The sequence below is a fragment of the Pollicipes pollicipes genome, unplaced genomic scaffold, assembly GCF_011947565.3.
Source record: "Pollicipes pollicipes isolate AB1234 unplaced genomic scaffold, Ppol_2.1 Scaffold_6138;HRSCAF=7277_pilon_pilon_pilon, whole genome shotgun sequence".
NCBI classification, from domain to species: Eukaryota; Metazoa; Arthropoda; class Thecostraca; order Pollicipedomorpha; family Pollicipedidae; genus Pollicipes; species Pollicipes pollicipes.
Genome location: NW_023596818.1, coordinates 3,528,965 through 3,549,090, shown reverse-complemented (window position 1 = coordinate 3,549,090; position 20,126 = coordinate 3,528,965). Strand labels below are relative to the sequence as shown.

General features: G+C 60.2%; 2 protein-coding genes across 2 annotated transcripts in view; one reads left to right on the top strand and one right to left on the bottom strand.

The window, feature by feature from the left end:
• The window catches only part of LOC119105673 (C-Maf-inducing protein), a 52,159-nt gene that overhangs the window by 11,747 nt on the left and 20,286 nt on the right, over positions 1-20,126 (top strand). Inside the window, exons 2-3 of the mRNA XM_037229141.1 lie at positions 14,522-14,650; positions 19,773-19,823. Coding sequence (XP_037085036.1) covers positions 14,522-14,650; positions 19,773-19,823 — 180 coding nt within the window. The remainder of the gene's footprint in view (positions 1-14,521; positions 14,651-19,772; positions 19,824-20,126) is intronic.
• Positions 11,567-14,002, bottom strand: LOC119105676 (ctenidin-1). Its single transcript, XM_037229143.1, has 3 exons — positions 13,679-14,002; positions 12,618-12,729; positions 11,567-12,162 (listed from the first exon to the last, which is right to left on the bottom strand). The coding sequence occupies exons 1-3, from the start codon at positions 13,688-13,690 to the stop codon at positions 11,918-11,920; spliced, it is 369 nt and encodes a 122-aa protein (XP_037085038.1). The 5' UTR covers positions 13,691-14,002; the 3' UTR covers positions 11,567-11,917.

The following is a 20,126-nucleotide window of genomic DNA, read 5'->3' as shown; positions in this document are numbered from 1 at the left end:
TCAGAACTGTGGGAAGGTGGAGTGGACGCGATTGGCGTCACGCATTGCTGGGGCCCTCGCCTCCACTGAAGCACGGGCGCATAATCACGTACCTTTGTACTCCCCCCTCCCGCCTCCGCCTGGCCTGGCTCCTTTGTCATGTGCTCGCCCGACTGACTGCGTGGGTGGAGTCACGGCGGCCACGGGTACTTCGGCCTGGCTTGGAGACCGCATGCCAGGTGTGGTTAGGCCGGGCCCGGGTCCGACTGGTCCCCGGCGGCGCCCCGAGCCGTGCGGACGAGCCCCGCTGACGTCTCGAGCCGCGCGGACGACCCTCGGCGACGTCTCGACACTTGGCGAGCCCCCGGCGACGTCCCAAGCCGCGCGGACGGGCCGCCGACGCCGAGCGGCCCGGCTCAGCCATCTGTCGTCGCCGTCTTACGCTGAGCTGGTGTGGCCCGCTGTCTGCTGTGAGAGCTGATATTGGGTTGTGGCGGACGATTTACGTCGAGCGCGAGAAAGTCCTGCGCGGTGTGAGCTACGGCGAGGCAAAATGTCGTGTGACGAAGTTCGTCAGTTCTAGATTGCCACGTCAAACCGGAAACTGCTCCGTTATGTATCCACTACGCGGCTCATCTCTTACAGGTTTTTTGACAGCAACTTAACCTATGACAATGGTCACTTAGGAGGTGATGTACTCGCGGCTTGCATCAGGTCACATTCGCACGCGACGCGCATTCCATGGGATTGTTCCGACATGCCAACGATAGAGAAGCCCAGGCGGCCGTCGGCGCGGCGCTGCCGCTGTCAGGAAGTGCGCGCGAGGCGGCGGCTGCACCCATCCCGGCGACCCTGGCCCACATAGCCGACCGGCGCGGCAGCTGGGGCTTTCTCCGCTCGGGAGGAGCTCCGAGGATGGAGCGGCCAGCGGTGCTGATCGGCTGGGGACGGTGAAGTGAGGATGCAGGGAGGGCAGCTCCGGGCTGGAGGGAGGAGCACCGGGGTGGTGTCCTGCGTCTGGTGACGGACGCCAGGAATACATGACTCGACCGTTTGGACTGTAGTGATGAGGTGCAGGCGACGACTCTGCTGTCCGCACACCGATCAACCAGCGTAGTCACCTGAATTGCAGCACGGTCGGAATGTGGCTCCCTCGCCCTGCCTGTGAGAGCTGAGGAGGGCATGCCATAAGAGGAAGGGGAAGGGGCGTATTTATCGGCTTTGTTTGGGCGCGTAGACCGGTCCTATGCAAGGCATGCATTGGCGGGCGATAGTTATGCTGCAGCTGCACCAGGCACGGGTTGGTATGGGAGGTGTGTTGTTCGTGTCATCTGCGGAGGCATTCCAGACCCCGCATCTCCGTCTAGCCAGCTGCGATCCCCCGCTCCCCTCCCCTCCCCTGCGGCCGTCTCGGTGTCAGCGCTGGTGGGCCTTCCGCCGGCTGTCTGCTACCAGGTGGGCACGCGTCGCAGCTAGGGGAGGGGTCGGCGGCCAGCTGGGAGTGGCTGCCAGCCAGCCACGCCCACGACGCGGGCCGACTGCCAGCCTGCGACCGGCCGTCCCGTTTCCATGGTGGCAGTTGCTGCCGCTGGTGACCTTCCCTCTCCCTTCTTTCGAGGTGAGACGGGAAGAGGGGAGGGGAGGAGTCCCGCGGCGAAGGGGGTGCGCCGCGAAGGCGGGTGGGCAGCGCGCGGGCGAAAAGAAGTCAGAGCATGCCACTCGTGACCGGTAATCACTGGGAGCGTTTCGTGGTTCAGTTTACAGCCACGTCGAGCAGTTTTGTCGTTAATCCCGGTCTTTCCTCACGGGCAAAGCGAGAGGAAGGTTTGTCCCACGTGGGGCAAACAGACATGATCAGCGGATCAAGTCAGAGTCTACCCCCGATGAGCTGAGTAATGAGCTTGATTGAGTGGGTTGGATACGAGTTCTCCCACTGCCACTGATCAGCGAAATGGCTGCCATGAACCGGTCCCTCAACGCCATGTGGCGGTGCGGGGGCTTACGTAAGGTCCACATGAGGCCGCGGGCCGAGGGAAATCAGACGCGACGTCTGCACGGTCGCACGTTTAGTAACCACCCAGCGGCTGCATCTGTGGAATTTCACGGATAAGATGAATGTTATGGCGCGTAACGCCGGCGTCTCTCGAACTCGGAAAAGGAGAGGAGACACTGACTGCTGTGGTGCAGCAGGTGGAGATGTCCAGTTCCAGAACTTAACGCTGGTTTCGGTTTGTCACTCGCCCGCATTGGCTGAGAGGCTGCTATGTTGGCCGACAGTGACCAGCAGTCCGCGTCCTCGGAGTGCCTGTGCTGCCCGAGTGCCCGAGTGCCGAGTGCCTGTGAGTGCCTGTTGGTGAGGTCAGCCGTAGTACCTACATGTTGTGTGGCATTCTAGTCCGGAATTGTATTGCTGGCTGTACGCCGACTGCTTTTGAGGTGATAGGTGGTGGCGCGATGTTATCTCAGCTGGGCTGTTGGCACGCACCGACATTCGTTTTCGTTGAACCAATTGATGCTGCTGTGCTCGAGTCGTCACGAAAGAAATGCCGGTGTTAACACCTTGTATGGGCGTCAAGAGGCGGGAATAAAGTAGTTTCCTCCAATGTGGTATCATGTATCCTCAGACAAAGACATATATCTAGACGGCATAGATCTTAAGACAGACAGACAGACATAACCTCAGACGTCATGTCATGTCGCGTCGCGATATGCCTTCCGCCTGACAGACGCAACATCCGCGCGGTCTCGCGCCGCGCGCCACGCGGCTGTCACCCCATAGCAGCCAGGCAGCCGCACCCGCTGGTGACTTGGAGAACTGGCGCCGCCTTCTCCGCAGACTTTCCTGCACGGGCGAGCCTGCCTCACATCATGTCGCCCCGCCGCCGTCCCGGCCGCGGTATGCCAGGTCGCCACCGTTACGTCCGCCGCAGCATTCCGAAGTGCCGCCCCGGGATCCGATCCGGTCGTCCCTCACCCCGCCGGCCAGCTGTTTCCCAAGCGTGAGAGTCGCGGACCTGGGGGAGGCGGCAGCAGGGGATTCCCCGATGGTTTTCAGCCGGGACGATAAAACACTTTTTCAGCCGAACGCGCCTGCCCCTCTGGACCATTTATATCCCTGGTATGTGGTGTAGAGGGGAGGGAATATCAGTCGTTTTAGTGCGCTCGGTATCTGACCCAGAAGTGGATAGATGTCTGGCGGAGTTGTTTGGCGGCTCGCAGGCAGATTGTCGCTGCTGATTGCAGACGATAGGGCGGCGAAGGGTGGTTGGGGGGTGGTGGGGCCGTCGCTGATTGCCGACGATAGGGAGGAGAGATGGTGGCGAAGAGTGGTTGGGAGGGGGAGGGGTGGTCTGTGACTCTCGAGCGTTGCCTGGCAGTGACGGCGCGCCAGGGCGCCAAGCTGCATGAAATCCACTGGATCTGTTGCCGAATAAAATCCTAAAATTGCATAAAAATAAAATCCACAAAATTGGATCCTCAAGCTGCATAAAACCCATTGGACAGCTGAAGCACGGACTCCTCCCAAAAATATGGGATCTTATGTTTGTTTTTTGTTGCGTTTTTATACCACTGGGCGATTTTATTCACACGTGGGGGAGCGAAAGAGCCATAGCGTGGATAGCAAGGCCCACAGTCAGATCGAGGCTCCGTTGACGGTAGCAAAGATCTATGCAACATCACATTTTGGGGCGATGGAATTCCCAGTTCCTTGCCAATATCAAAATTAATCAAAATCGAGGCATGGAGAGATAAGAGTTAACGTTTTTATGGCTTTGGTTGGGGGAGCATGGCACCAGTGCCCCGCCCCCCTGTTCCGCCAGCGTGAGGCGTGCCACCGCTCAGTATCCGCGTGAGGACAGCCCCCACGCGGAGCCTGTGAGCCGTCGTCCTCTTGACATATTGGAGCGCCGGCAGGGCACAACACAGTGACCTCGCACGGACAAGGCACGACCGAGTGACCTCGCGACACGCCGTCCTCGTGTGGCGCCGGCGGAGGGCGACGCCGGCCGGTCGCTCGCGCCCGATACGGCGCGGGTCCTCGCAGAGTGTCCGCCCGGCTGCCTGATATGGCGATGGTGCTACGCGTGGGTGTGGACGTCGGGACGTGTTTGGTGCGTCATCATGGGTCTAACAAGGCGGTGGCGACGACTGAGTGCGACGCCGGACGGGGACGGGGCGAACGGTGAAAAGGAGGTGACGGCGCCGGCCTCGTGCATCAGGCCGCGGGCGTAACGAGTTAGCAAGTGCTCGCAAGAGCGTGGGAGGGGTATGCGGAGAAGTGATGCAGAGCACGATGGAAGGGGGGAATCCCCTGGGCAAGAGGCGAGACCTTGGGTGGGGTCATGAAATGAACGGATCGTGGTCAGCTTCGTCAGGGTGGAGTGGAGGGCGGACGCCGGTCTGAAGGAGCCGCCGCTCGGTAGGTGGCTGTGGGAGTTTTCTGGGGGCGAACGGCCGACCGATGCGTCTGGAGGTCACCAGAGGGGACCAGCCGGCGGAAGTTGCAACGACGCTGTCCGCGGCCCTCGACACGTGCGTGTGAATCAGCCGGGAAGCCGCGGTACGGGGCAGCGCGCGGTACCGCCGCGGACCGCCGACCGCGTCCGCCGCACGTGCTGGGCCGCCGGCAGTGCTCTGTGCACTGTGCACCGCGCAACGGCCGCTCCACTGGCTGGGCGCTGACGCAGACGCTGACGCAGACACGGACGCAGACAGTCGCCACCAGAACGGGAGCTGTTTGTTCCGCCCTCTAACGACCACATCCGGGTGAAGTTGTGCTGAATACAGACGAGGTTGGCGGCGGTGCTGTTCGTGGCCGATTGGATGCGCCGGTGCAGCGTGGTAGAACCGCGCTCGTTCACCGCGTAATTGCCGCCGAAGTTGCATGTGTTGTGCTGCTGGTTCAGTGGTAATTTCATTTGAATTGGTTAGCACGTGGATCTCAGGCTGGGTGAAATTGCCAGGTAGGCATTTACACCTATTCTAAACCGATTCCAAACCATGGGAAAACTTTACGGCAAACTTTCTTCTTCAAACAGGGCTGCGAAAAATCTGATTTTGCCAGACACGTATTAATAAACTGCTGCCGTGCACCAACTCGACCCAGTGACCCGTCAAACCTGACCTTTCCATGTCGGCGTGGCGCAACATTGCCCTTGCCGCGGACTCACACCCAACGTCGCAGTATTGGGAGCCCGGTACATGTCTTCCAGACCGCAGTACCGGTCCTTCGCTTCCTACATTGACCTCCGTCGCGTGTTATAAGCTTCGTCCGTGCGAGGCACCGGTTTTGAGTACTCCGCGGGACCTTTTTCGTATGTATCAGCGAGCGGGTCTGCGAATTTGCGCCTGGTAGCCGGCTGACATGACGTGACAGGGTCACTGCACCTGACAGTTGATTCACGATGATGTCACCGTGATCAACCAAGTCGTAATGCGGCTCCGAACGCTCGAATTAGGCTGCCACGCGTGGCGGGCGTACGCATCGCGGATGCCTCGCATTGAAAGATGCCGACGTATGCGCACATTTGCCTTCATGAGACATTTTCGCCGCCGGGTGTTTGCTCAGGCTGGAAAGCTGCTTTTAGATTGCCCCGTCTCTCTGTTATGAAGTTAAAGAACTTGCCTACGCTAAATCCTTCGTAAACATGTTTTGGGACAGCATGTTGGCCCGGAGCACGTCTGATTATCCGCCCCCCACAGTCCCGAACATGCCTTTATGTGTACCCAACTGCAGCCCTGTCAGGTCTCCCCCCGTGTTCGCCACTGTGCTCTCCCACTCCCCTTCCGTCCGTTGGGTGTGCCCCTGGCATTTTGCCCGGTCCCCTGCCCCGCGTGCGCCACCGCGCTCCCCCGATGCCGCGGCTTGAACGCTCCACTGCGTTTCCCGGGTCCCGCGCGCTGGGTGCGCCCCTGCGTTCCCGGGTCCCGCGCCCTTGGATGCGCTCAGGCTCAGCCCGCGTACTGACCGCCTGTCCCTTCCCTGGCCGTGCGACAATGCAAGCCGCGGCCAGCGGCCCCTCTGGACGCCCCGCCTGTGATGGACCAGCCTTGTCAGCGACCCGACCTTGCTGGCCCCGGCCGTGGACCGCTGTCGTGATGATGGCGGGTGGAAGCGGCCGGCGAGGTCGAAACGCACCAGTGACGTCAAACGAAGCTGACACAAGGCGAGGGGTAAACGGATCTGACAGCGGCTGGTATGCTGCATGCTAATGCTGAGCGATATCATAACACGGAGTAGCAGCTGCGGGGCCAGGTCGGACTGTTGTTGTTGGCGTGCGTTTCCACTCGATGTGCATGACCGGCGGGACGTTGAAAAGCAATGTAGCAGCTCCAACGCAGCTGACGGAATGCGCTTGGCGTGTTTGCCGCTTGTCAGGGTTGCAGTGAGAGCTATTATTTTTTTCTCGGCTGTAAACAACGTAGGCAATGGAACATTTGCACCTCCATTCAAGGAGACGTACATAGATGATGTCACGCGCTTTTGTATATTTTTGGTCATAGTTTACATCGTTCAATGCAAATTCCGAGAGGGACGAAGCTTCTGTGGTAGCGTAGTAAATCAGCGTGCAACATCAGCATTTTTAAATAGCTATCTTCTTTTAGTAAGGCGTCATTAGGCATTTTACCACAATCTGTTTTCATTGGGCCCAGCTTAATGCAGTTCCTGTGTCAAAGCTGATGCTGGCGGGTTGATTTTAGTGATACTTCCATATCGGTTTTCTTCTGGCGATGGCTGCTAGGGCAGCAGAGCTCCATGAAAGTTTTAAGGCTCAAATGAGAGAGGATGCCGAAATTTTGGTCCTGGAGGTATTTCCGCAAAGAGTTATTGCCTTCGACGAGGTCCTAAAATTGCCGTTCTTTACCGATCTCTCTCCTGAAAGCCTCTGTTCAAGCACGGTGCCTGCCGAGGACTCCCATATTAACTGTAACAAACACATTGTTGGTATGGTGGATACGCTGAAGCCGATGGTGTCCCGTTTGATGCAAGAAACCAGCCAGGTGCGGATTTGGATCACGCTGCTTATTCCGAAAATAGAAGATGGGAATAATTTTGGTGTATCTATCCAAGAAGAGTCTCTGTTGGAGATTAAGATAGTGGAGGCGCAGGCAGCCGAGTTCATCGAACACGTTCCAGAATATTTTAAAAACCGAGGCAAGGCCGTGTCTAAGACAGTGAAGTACCCGCAGATTCAAGACTACCGAAGACTGGTGAGACAGCTGGATGAGAACGAATACCACTACCTTCGACAAGTGCTGACCGAACTTCGCAACCACTACGCCATTCTGCACGACATCATTACGAAAAACTTGGAGAAAATCAAGGCGCCGCGCTCCACGGCGTTGAATCTGATGAACCTTTGAGCGCAGCTGCGCCTCTTCCAGCTATTTTCCCCACGCCGAGAACCCCGAGTCGGCGTAAGCCATTCAGACCCTCCTTCGGCACTCCCCTATCACTTGAATCCGGGCTAAGGAGTGGGGTAACACACGCTGTTGACACGCGTTCTGGCATATTGCAGCTGTGTTTAATCTCCGTCCCTTGTGTTTGATCTGTGTTTGTCCCCCTCCCCCTCCCCCCGTTGGTACGAATCGAGCCGCGTGGCGCCGCTTCGGTCGACTCTCCACGTCTGCTGCCGTGACGGCGATCATGGGATGCAGCCAATATATGCAGCAAATACGTTCAACAGTGCTAGATGCTTGCGGCGTACGGTACGCACTTCCCGCACACGGAGCTTCCCCGCACCGTGTACGGATTACTTAGTCACTGCCTACGAAGCATCCGCGCAGCAGCCGTATAGCTCACCGGCTCACCATTGACAAAGCACCCTCTCAGCACCTACAGAGCACCCACTCGCAGCTCGGAGCATTCACACACTCTCTACGAAATGCGCGGTCGCTGTCCGACGGAGCGGTTACCTGCTGCTTGTAGAGCACCCTGTCACCACGCGCCGAGAACGTCACAGCCTTCAGGGCACTCACCACGTGCTCATCACCATCTGGCTATCACCACCCGTATCTTACCTGTCGGCTCGCCTTGTCCACAGCCCAGCCTGCGACTCATCCCAGCCTAGCTAAGCACCTTACCACCGGCCCCCTGTTTATTATTTCCTGCTTACGCCCGGCATCATCAGCTTTCCCCGGGCTGCAGCTGGCTGCACGGCATTTGCTCCCCTCACAATCCACTTAAACGCTGCTAATACCCACGAACACTCCTAGCACCAGTCTCGCCACATTCTCTGCGCTCACGCCCTACTCGCATCCTTTAGCTGCTTACCAGCCCACCTCGGCGCGTTTTCCCCGCTAACAGCCCACATCACCGCCATCTCGCGCTCACGTCCCGTCGCCAGCTGCAGCGTCCGCGCTGGGCGCGCGCTCCATCGCCCTTCAGCCGGCGCGGTGGTGGCCCGGCCGGCGGCGTCGGCCAGCGCCGGAGCCGGACGCGTGGCGGGGCGCCGCCCTTGTCCGGCTCAGCCGGGCGTGTCGCAGGGTCGGGGTCACTAAGGTCGCGGCGGGCCCTTTCCGCCCGGCGGCGCGCGGCCCGACCTGAGCGGCAAGGGGGGGGGGGGGGGAGCGAGGTTGCGAGCAAGGCTTCAGAGCGGCCGCGGGATGTAGACCGGTGCTGCGAAGCGAGTGTATGGGTTTTGTGCTGCGGTGTACAGGGGCGGGTGAGGGGTAGGAACACACGGTTGTTGTGCACTTCGTCACTGGGTTCCGTCGCGGAGCAATGTCGGTTGCGTGGGTGGTTCATTCAAATTCGGGTGGCGTCAGTCAGTTTCAAACCTGTCAGCTTCAATATACGAAAGTATCCGTTGCAAATGTGCGTGGGTGCGCGTGATGAGGCAACGGACCTCATGCGGCATGGTGGCCTGTGAACCCTCTTTAGAACGTCCGAGTTCTTCCGAAGCGTCAGCAAATGCCTGACAGTATCTCCGAGGAGAAAGGCGTGGGGCTTCGGGTATCAGTGTGCTCAAAGCTTGCAGTGCTATCTAAATCCATCGTGATAGTAGATTATGCCGGCGTTAATCCGTTGGTAAGCCGCACCTCATCCTGCCAAGAGATGACCTTTAGCTCTTGTGCTGAAAATGTACCACCTTCAATATGCCAAGACTTAGTGGTAGAGATTTAGCCAGTCACCGTGATGAACATGCTAGCGAACGGTACATGAGAACAATGCGAGCGTTCACTCGTTAGCACGTCCGTCGCTGAAACCATCGGGCATTTAAAAAAGGCTATTGCTTGACCTTCAATCTTCAACGCCCTTTAACCATCATTCCCTGGTGTGCTGCATGGTGGTAAGTTGTTTCAGCGTAAAAAGTGGCGAAAGGCCCGAACAGCGAGGCCCCCACTTTTGCACCACACGATGGCCTTGCGCTTCATGAATCTCAGACTCCATTGTCGATCGCCCTCATCAGTCATGATCATCCTCATGTCACCGTCCTCCAAAATCGCGCCGAATGCTCAAAACCGGTAAATGTGACCTGTCGTCACATTCGTCAGAATAAAATAAAAAACGTTTGCATGACGGGGTGATCGGTGGGCTTTCCTCCTCCGCAGCAGCCCCGCAGCTAAAACCGCCGCGAGCCACCGGGCTGCTGGCCGCAGGCGGCGTGCCTTCTGGCCGCGGCGAGTGGACTCGGCGCGCGCTGACCTATGTGGCGCGGCCGGCACATCCGGGTGGCGCTCGGGTCGCGTCAGCGGACCCGCGGGCCGCCCCCGCCCCGGCGCCGCCTGGCCGCCCGATGCTGCGCCGCCGACACGCGCGCCGCCTGATTCACGGGATGTGAGTAAGGTGGGACGGACGGCGCGGGCGGCCGGGCAGCGACGGTAAACACCGCGCGGCTGACAGCGCCGGGGCGGTTAGCCCCGCTGTGGTGTCACCGCTTAGTGGTCGGCCGGGTCTCGTAGCGGCCCGGGCATGAATGGCACAGTACGAAGGCCCGGCTGTACTGGGCCGGTGACGCGGGTTGAAGGTTTGGAGCCCCTGTCTGGGTGCGGTGTCGCGGGTGAGGGCGCGGTGTGCGGAACGTTATCTGCTTGGCGGAGGACTTGGTTGCCGCTGTGAATATCTCGGCTGCGCATGACCGCAGCCAGCTCCTCTGAAGTGGGCTGGTTTAGGACACAGGACTTAGAGATCAGTTTTAAGGAGCTCGTGACGCACGTTTGGATTTGGGTTGCTGACTCGCGTAGAGTTTGGTCCGCTGGGTTGGTCGCATCACTTCGGTTGCCCGGGCGCCCCATAGCGACCGTTACCATGCTCGACTTTGTTTCTAAAATTGCCGGCGCCAGCTCCGGAGCCCCACGTGCTTCACCCTAGTTGGGGAGATAAAAAAATGGCACGAATGTTTCCGTGCGCGATAAGCGCTTTGCAGATTTTGAACGCATGGAAATAAGAAGAGGCGTCCAGCTGGTCGAAGACATTAGGTTCTTGCGGTTGATTTGGGCATGCTCACGCTGTAAATCGCACCACCTGTGCACTCTTAGCGTGTGCGGGTCGAATGTACACAGCGCGTGGTTGGCATTTGGTACACAGACACTTGGTACACAGACACTTGGTGCATAGACAAATACGTGCGCGTCACCAGTGACCTAGCAGAGTTCTGCGGAGGCGAACACCTGCCTTAGGCATTCCATCGCGGTTTTTTCTTTCTTTCCAACTGCGAACGTGGACTGGGCCACGTCCCGTCCGACCGAAATCACGGGCTGGCGGCGCGGGCGAGAGGGGAGGGGAAGCACGCGGGCACCGCGTGCTCCCTGGCAATTACCCTGCTCCAGCCGTGTGCAATGTAAGCACGGACATCTGTTGGCCCGGGGGGGGGGGGGGGTCTAATGAGGGAGCGGCCCGGTGGCGCTGTGGTCGACCTCCGAGTGATGCTGCGCTGTCAGAGCACGCGCATTGTGAGGACGTCGAGCATACGTTTCTAGACGTCATTGTGAGGCCATTTTTATGCTCCAGAGGCTGCTTGACGTTGACGCCTTCATGCACGTTGATTGCGTGTATTTCTCAGTTGTTTGACGTCTACAACTGCGTGCGACAAAGAAAAACGGCCGCTTTGCGCAAGCTCGTAAAGGCTGACTCGTAGAAGCTTGCATCTCAGCGATTTGAGCTGACTGTCCGTCTCATCATCTGATGCTGCGAGATTTTCCCGTCACCCACCCGTACCGACCACCCCCTCGTTATGGCACTGAGTGCCTCTGGTGCATTCCGGGCGTTGCGTCGCGCTACGGGGCGCCTCGCCAGCCCCGCAGTGTCTGAACCGTACTTACATCGAACGGAGGCGGACGTCGATGATCCGAGGCACCAGCCGTATTCCCGCACCGCACGCCGCTAGCTGGCGGTGTTGCATTCCTGCAGGTGGGCGAGGCCTCGTGCACGCTCTCGTTGAACTGATGGGGCTCCGTGCGCTGGCTCGGTCAGCAGGAGATTGCTGAGGAAATGTGCGGCATTCAAGCCTTGCGATGACTGACCACATCTGCTGGCCGCTACCGGCCACGAACCGCTCCACGTCGTGACGTGACGCGATAGTGGTGGACGTCTGTCACGAGGTCCTCGGCTCACGATCACATTCGGTACATCAAAACGCATGCATCCGGTTGCAGTACCTGCATGTATTTGAGGTCGCATGGTTTGGGGTTTGAAGCACAACAGCTCGCAGAAAGCACCAACACTGAATTGCACCGTCAAAAGCTCGTGGCGTACTGGATGACGGTCTCTGCACGTGACCGTTGCGCGTGCGGGGTGCTGGTGCGTGCGGTCGCGAGCCCACACGGCGCCAATCACCCCGCAACGCTGTGGTAAAGGAAGGCCGACTGGCGGGCAGCCTGACGCGAGTCCGTCCACTTCGGAAGCTACTCCAGCGTCATGTCTGTGGGGATGGGGGCAGGGGAGATGGAGGAGGCTGCGACGCCGCCGGCTTAGCGACCGGCAGCGGTGGGGGCGTTAGTGGTAGCCGTAGCCGCCACCGCCGTAGCCTCCGTATTTCTTGTGGCCGCCACCGTAGCCGCCACCACCATAGCCGCCGCCGCCGTAGCCACCGTATTTCTTGTGGCCACCGCCGTAGCCGCCGCCGCCGTAGCCACCGTACTTCTTGTGGCCACCGCCGTAGCCGCCACCGCCATACTTCTTGTGGCCGCCACCGTAGCCCCCGCCGCCGTATTTCTTGTGGCCCCCTCCGTAGCCGCCACCTGTGAAAGTCATCAGCCATCAGCTGTCGGTGGGGCGATGACGGCGCTGGACTGCGGCGGTGATGGCATAGAGCCTGAGCGATGTTCGCAGCGGCCACAGCTTAGGAATCGAGGCCACCGTCTGGACGGCCGTGCTTTGGCCCGGAACGCCGCCAGTGCAAGGATAGCGTGCAACTTGTCACCCTTGCAGGTCCTTTGGACGACTCCAGCTGGGGCAAAAGTGAATGACAAATAGCGACAAATCTAACGAATGACGCGAGTCCGAGCTGATTTGGTGAACACAGTCTGCCAGATGGCAGTGAGGCGCAGTCTTCAGACGTCTGGGCTGCTCCGTGCTCTGAAAATCGCCTCCGTACTCCACCATTCGTCCATGCGATTGCGCTGACGCTGCTGTTGTGACTGTTTGCTAGCGCGCCGCGTTGTAGGGGCTGGGGCTGGGGTAGCCGGGCACTCACCGCCATACCCGCCGTACTTCTTGTGGCCGTACCCGCCGCCTCCGTAGCCACCGTAGCCCCCGGGCGAGGCCTGGCAGAGGGCGACGAACGCGCAGAGCAGGACGAGCAGTGACTGGAGCAGAGGGAGGGTGCAGGTGAGCACGAGCCGCCCACCGTCACACCTCACTGCTCACACCGCCGGGTGAGCTGGCGGTCAATGCGCACGGACCGCCCGTGCTGACGTCAGGGAGGCTGGCAGTTCGAGGAAATCTTTGGGAGGGTCGGACTTACCAAGTTGCACGCTCCGAGTGTAAATCGTTGGGGCCTGCCCCAGGAACGTGCAGTATATACTTATGCATTCCGAAGTTTCCCCGCGTCACCCGCGAGATACGCTGTCGATGGTGGGTGCGCCAGCAGCAGGGATCCGCTGCCGCCTGTCCGTCACTCGTCTGGGCGACTGCTGAGTTCTCACGTCCTGTGCCACTCGTCTGGGCGACTGCTGAGTTCTCACGTTCGGTGCCGACTCGTCTGGGCGACTGCTGAGTTCTCACCTTCAATGCCAGTCGTCTGGGCGACTGCTGAGTTCTCACGTTCAGTGCCACCCGTCTGAACGGCAGCTGGGTTCTCACGCCCACGTCACTGGTCTGAATGGCAGCGGGGTTCTCACGCTACTCCATCGGTCTCGGTGCAGCCGTGCAGTTGCGACGGCGTGCCCCGCCGTCCGATATCCCCCGGTCACGCCGCGGCTCGTCCGAATCCACCCCAGCAACGGTCCGGGCTAGGTCCACGGCAGTCGGCCTCGCCGCCAAACCGTCAAGGCAGCCGGCCACAGATCGAGCGCAGATCTGCGTGAATTCCCGATGTTCAAAGCGCTGCCGACATTAAGCTAATGCTGGACATTTTCTTAGATCCACCACTCGAAGGCGTGGAAGCCGGAGTGTCCAGGAAAGTACGTCCATCGCGCTCGCGCTGAGTCCAAAACGGTACTTTAAGCTACACGCGATTAGGCGTGGGAAATCGTTAACGGGACCGGTCCAGCCGCGCCCCTGGTGGCAACCGGGCCGCTGCCTCGACCAACTCACCAGAGCCTTCATGTTGAGTGCGTCTGTTGCGAGCCGAGCTCGGTTGTGACTTGCCGCTCTCGGGTCCGGCCGCGCCTTTTATGCGGCGCCATCGACACGCGTGTGCGACTCGGGGTCACGACGTGACGCCACGCAGCGTGACAGGTCAGATCACGCGGCGCCGCTGACCCGCCGCGTGACGCCGGTCGATCACGGCGTAACGCGTCACTGCATTCCGTGCCGCGAGCGTCCGTGGCGAAAGTGCGCCGCGCGGCCGCGCGTTGTGAGGCAATGGCGGAAGCGGCGGCCCGACCGGCAGAGTGGAGCGCGCGTCCGGCTGAGACCTACTGTATTCGTCGCGTCCGCCTTCGTTGCGGTTAGCCCGGGTCTGGAGGTGGGGGGGGGGGGGGGGGAGAGAAACAGGGTGGTGCGCTGAGCCGGCACTCACTCTGCTTTACGGTGCAGGCTACTAGGTTCGTGCCCCTGATCTCTTCGCCATGGTGTGCAGGTTGGACGCCCTCGCGCGGTGGAGAATGGGGGATGGGATGGGATGGGGCACGCATTGCGGTTGCTGACGATGTCTTCCTGACAGCTCACTCCTGCGTAGCGTTGTGGTTCCTGGCCCGTGCGCTCGTGGATTGTGTTGGGTCCTCTGGCCCGTGCGATCCTGTGTTGTGTTGGGTCTCCCGACCGACGCGCCCCCATGTGGCGTGGGGCGCAGAAGCTTCGGGCACTGTCGCTCCCATTAAGTGTTTGGATCCCAGATCCACTGTCTCGCGTGTTGTGCCGCCTCACACGATCCGCTGCCTCCCGTGTTGCAGCGCGTGCTGTGTCGCCTGACGGTGTGCTCTCGTTGTGTTCCAGCGTCAGGGGTTCATGGACACGCCGGTGACGTACTCCGAGATCCGCGAGGTGCGGCGCATGGGACTCTGGGAGGCGGCGCACAAGTTCTGCCTCAGTCTGGTGCTGCCCACCGGCCTGCTGGTGCTGCAGGTGAGCATTTTGGTGCTGCGCTACGCTGCTGTGGTGCAGGAAACGAGAGGTAGGGAATTGGTTTCGCGCGCAGGCGCTGTGGGCTAGCCACTGCATCCTCTTCTAGGCCTCACTCACCATACTTGACGGTTAAGCACCTTATTTTTTTAAATTCAAGAATTTGTGAGGCTTTAACTCGGAATCCGGAGCGCAACGTTGAATGCATCACTCCAGTTGGAAAACAGGTGTGCTGTAAGCTGTTTGCTCAGCGCCGTTGCTGGTGTGCTTTAGCTCCATTCCTGCTGGACGGTCTCTCGTGCCATGGACGAACCACGCTCTTAATGTTTATGCGTTTCATTGCTGTTTTGATGCTAATTATTTGTTCAAAGCATAAGAAATAAGAAAGCATGCGATCTGCCCTAATGTTACTGGGGTGCGACCCCCACGGCCGGCAGTGGTGGGTCTGCCCGTGCCGCCGCGCTACAGGCGGGCGCCGCGCCGCCCGGGGCTCGCTGTTGCCGCGGCTTGGCACCGCGCCCAGCCCCCCCCCCCCCCTCCCTCCCCCCGCTCTCTCCCTCCCGATCGACCCGAGCGCCGGGCCGCCCGGCGCGTCGCTTGTTTATGCAGGCGATCTGTGTAAAAAATCGACCGACGCTGGGCCGGCAGAGGCCGGCGCCGCGGCCGACGCGGGCCGGACTCGGGCCGGACTCGGGCCGGACTCGGGCCCCGGCCTGGTGACGGTCAGCTGTGACAAGCCGCGCCCGGGCCAATCAGGGAAATGTGCTAACCCAAGCGCCTATCGACCCGCGCCTTGTGAGCTAGCGGAGGCTTTAGACCGGTCCTCTGGCCGCTGGTGAATTATCTCCGTAGTTCGGAGCTGCGTGAAGCGAATTGTACCAGTGACTCCCTGGTGTTGGGCAGCTCTGACCCCGTGGACCGGGTCTCCCTGGTGTCAACTGTACTAGTGGCATATAGTTAGTGCACCAGTTGAGTGGTGCCAATGGACTCGCGGATTGGTGATTGGTGACAACGATGCCAAGGCCGCTGGTTTGACGTGGCAAGTAAGCGTGCATTATTGGACCTACCTTATTTAAAACCTGCTTCACACGCATGTCTTTCGGCCCCGCCTGTATAGTTTCCGCCGCAGCATCGCAGCACGTGCATGGTAGCCGCCTCGCCGGCCGGCCGGCTGACACCGTCCGCGGGGCGCCGGCCGGGCCTCCAGCCCGGCGGACAGAGCGCTGAGTAGCCGTCTGGCGGGTCGCCGAGAGCTCGCCAGCCCTGACGGCGGCCACCAGTTCATCGGCGCGGTGGGATGCCGCGTGCCCCATGCACGGAGGCTCCCCACGCCAGCTCAAGGGCGCCGAGGCCAAGACGGCGAAATGGCCTCGGGCGTTGTTAGCGTCGGGGTCGTTTCGTTAGATCGTTTCATCAGGCATGCTACTAACCGCGGTCCTTTGAAATCGCCGGTTCATTGGGGCGGTCGGGCGGGCGAGGGGAGGGGGAGGGCGTTACTGGACGGCTTTCATACGTCGCTGCTGGCTTGTCCATGCGCCACTGCCCACGTACGTCAGAGCATTGCTGACTGTCTGGACCCGACATGTTCTACTGCGTCATCCTGCTTGATCTTTGCTGCGGGTGGCTACTCACATCAGTCGGCCCACCTGCCTGGGCACGACAGCGCTCCGCTCCCGTGCGTCATCCGGCTTGATCCGGGGCGAAGTTGTTGCGTTCTGTCATTTGACCCACCGCCTCTTCTTGGCTGCCATCATGCGTCTACTTCCAAAACGGCAGCAAGTTATGTACGCATAAATTTCCCGTAACCAGCCAGTTCATCAGTACCAGCGTTGGCTTAAGCTTATTAGTCGGCTTATGACGCGTGGCCGACATGTTCGTTAAGGTGCTTATTCGCCGAGGCGCCCCGTGAAAAACGGCTCTCCGCGTGAGTTAATAAGGGGCACCCAGTAACGCCTGGCTGCGCCAGAGCTTCTGCTCGTCAGCGCGTGTACTTTATATCAGGAGATTTCTCCTGAATGGTTGGCGCGGAGACTGACGTCTGCACTGGTCGAACAGGCGATGGGCACAAGCGGGCGGCCCGCCGTGCGACTGGCTGAGCCATGTACAGTTATCATCGGCGCCTCTCGGGCATGCATGTGTTCTCGACCAGTTCGCTCTCCAAGTTTCCGAGAGGCGTGTTCCATGTCACCAGGCGTGTGTACTTGGCTTTTGCGCTGCACGGGCGCGCGCCGGCGGCCGTGTATGCCCCCTCCTGCCTGACGACCCCAGCTGTTGGCGCTGCCGTCCGGCGGCGCCGCCAAACGGGAGGCGGCGGCCGCCACGGCTCGGGGTCTCTCCGAGCGCAGCGGCGATGGTGGCTGGCGGAGCGGCGGCCGACGCCGGCCGGACGTCGCTGACATCTAGCCCCCTCGCGCTGCTCACCTCGCCGGTCGGGAGATCCGGTCCACGGGGTCAGAGCTGCCCCGCGCCAGCCGCTTCGGCACTTGCGATCGGCCGCCGCGCTGTCAGCCCGGTGGCATTTGTAATTGCGACTAAATGTGTGCTGTGAGAGCCAGGTGTGGGTGGCGAACGCAGCGCCGTGGGCGGCCGTCGGGCGAAGCTATCAGCGACGATGTCGCACCGGAAAGGTAGTGTTATGCAACGGCGGGTTATGAGCGCGGAGATGCAAGCGTGGGAGTTGCTCCGCGCCCTAAGGAATGGGCGAAAACGCCGGGGGGGGGGGGGGCGTATAGGCAGAGTTTTGTGGTGGAACGGCTGGCATCTGACGCCGGCTGCCAACTGCTGCGATGCTAATCGGCTGGTGGACACAGTTTTGATGAAAGTGGAGATTAGGCCCATTGCATGTTCAGGCGATGCCGTGGATTCGTGACACTTGACTCCGACTAGAGCGATGACGTTTCTTCAGTGGGTTGTTTCTCAATAAGATGCTATTTATGGCATGCTCATCGAACTGTCGCGTACCTTTAAAGTGGAAGAATCTGCCAAGCATTTTCAAGACATTAGTCCGTCGCAGTTCTTAAGTAAAGGATGATTGAGATGACAGCGGCGCCTGTACCGCATTATCTCGAACAGTCCCGGGTGCGTCCGGTGGTGGTGCCGCTCCGTCACCGTCACGAGCTCGGCGGCCACACGCTGCGCGTCACCACAGTCGGCTCGCGGCGGTTTTGGCCGCCAGATCTGCCGCTGGTGACGGGCTGACTGGCCGTCCAGCTGGCGGTGGTCGTGTCAGCTCGTGCCCGCTCATTGCGCGCTCTTAGACGCTTGTCGTTATCAGTTTTCTATCAGTATCAGTTTTATCAGAGCTTTGCTGCGTTGAGTATCGTTTTTCAGGCATTTTTTGGTGGCGTCACACGCGTGGCTGGCCGACGGCCTGCTCCACACTGTCGTCACGACTCGCGTGATCGGACCACGTGACCTCAGCAGATCGTTGCAGTGAAATCGCAACTGTTTACAACTTTTTACACCGGATTGTTCTTCCTGGTAGATGACGGTGGGCAGAACCGTCTCGTGTATGCACGTGGAAAGTAGCGTGCGCACGTTTAGTATGAAGTCACCCAATATCACGTGATCGATCAAATGACGTCATGGGGCTGGAAGTGGGCTCTGGCCTAAGCTGACGTCACAGCGGCGTGGCGTATAAGACGATCCGTTGTTTTATTTAAGGTTTTGTGTTCCCCAATTCGAGCCGATCCGGAAAGGGCTAAGCGAATGGACAATCAGCACGCATTGCGTATGGGGAGGACAGTCATGATCTCGTACGTTAATCACAGATGGCCGAAGAAAAAAAATATGTGGGAGGAATGACGGTAACAAGCAGCCTACCGAAAAATGGCTCCTCACTTGAACCCGTAAAAAGTTGCAAGATGCTGTCCTGATTTGTTTGGTATATTATTTTTGCATGGCTACTTTCTTTACCCCGGAGTAATTCCGCATATATTTGACCCGAGTACTGGCGCTGTGCGCGGCGAGCGCGCTGTAATTGTGCTGTCATTATGACACTGTAGCGGCACGGCCGAACGCACGCGCGGAGATGGCAGCATCTAGTCAGCTGAGATTGGCGTGGAATTGGAAGCTGCTTTTTAAATCAGATCTCTACGCTCTGTGTGGGGGAATTAAAACGAGAGCTCTGTGTGGTGGAGCCCCAATCCCTTTAAATTCATGGATCTGTCAGTGAGCATCAATAAAGCCAAATTGCATCACAGCTTCGACGCGACAAATCCAGCTCGCGGTCGACGGCGCCCTGGATAGGCGAGCGCGCGAGCGCGAGCGTGGGCTTGTGCTCAGTTGTGTTTGCTGCCAGCCCCCTCAAACAAGAGGACGGTTTCACCGTCCGCATCCGCCGCGCTGCGCAGCTTGTATGAGGCCAGCCGCCGCTACGTGTACTCAGTGACCGAGCTCAGCCGGTGAACACGGGCGTGGCTTGGGAGGGCAGGGGTACACACGTGCAGGACTCGTGACCCTGAAATTATACGGCAGAGCGTCCACTTTGAAGTGAGGGCCGGCGCCTCCTGATGCTAACACGGATGTTGGAGCTCAGAAGTACGCTGACGCATGGGGAATTGTGGATTGGTCTGTGAATACCTGATGCGTCGGTGCGCACACGACACTTAGTTGGCTCCAATACGCAGTTGGAACTAGACGTGTATGTTCTCATGAAATAGCATGCCGTGAATGTTGTGATAACGGTGTAGTCCGTGAACGCGCTGCTTGTTGCCGCCATTCCTCCCACATCCTTTCTTTCCCAGTCATTGTTGCACATCCTGGCTTGCCGCTTCTCGTCAGTGGAGTCACGCCACCGTGGTCACGCCACTGGGGTCACGCCATCGAAGTCACGCCCCCGGCGTTTCCACCGGCCTTTCCCCTGACCTGACGCGCGGCGGTCGTCATCTTGCCACCGTGCCGATCCTCACCCCACCCCTGTGGTCTCAGCTCGGTGCGCCACCCGAGCTGGCGTTTCCCGTCAGATCGCGGCGGCGCGCGCCGGCCTCGCTCTCCCCGGCGGGCGTCGCGTCGCGCCGCGTGACGGCCGTCGCCGGCAGGGACGGCTACCGTGCGCCGGGGGCCGCGCCGTCCCCGCGCCCGAGCTGCGTGCGGCCTCTGACGTTCGGCCGTGTCTCCGTTTCAGATGAGCAGCCCGGTGGCGCGAGACCAGTGGTATCACTCGATCTCCTGGAAGGTGAGCACGGGCGGCGCGCGCGCGGTGGCAGTGCTCCCCGGACCGTGGCCGGCAAACTTCGGCTCCCACAACCGAACGCGCTGGCCGCATCGTCCCGTCTCGTTCTCTCATCGACGTCCCCGGAAGCAAATCCGCGGGTGTGCTGGGTCTTTGCCTGTCACCCCGAGGTCGCTCGCTTGTCGCTCCTGGCCGGCCGGGCGAGCTCTCGAGCCGGGCGTCGGCGGCTCGCCGGCCCCGACGCTGCGGCGCGTCGGATGACTCCTGTGACCTTCAGAATGCACGGTGACCTGCCGCTGCCCAGAC

Coding starts and splice junctions, on each gene's coding strand:
- LOC119105676 (XM_037229143.1), bottom strand. Junction 12,163..12,617: donor GAAGTACGGCGGGTATGGCG/GTGAGTGCCCGG, acceptor TGACTTTCACAG/GTGGCGGCTACGGAGGGGGC.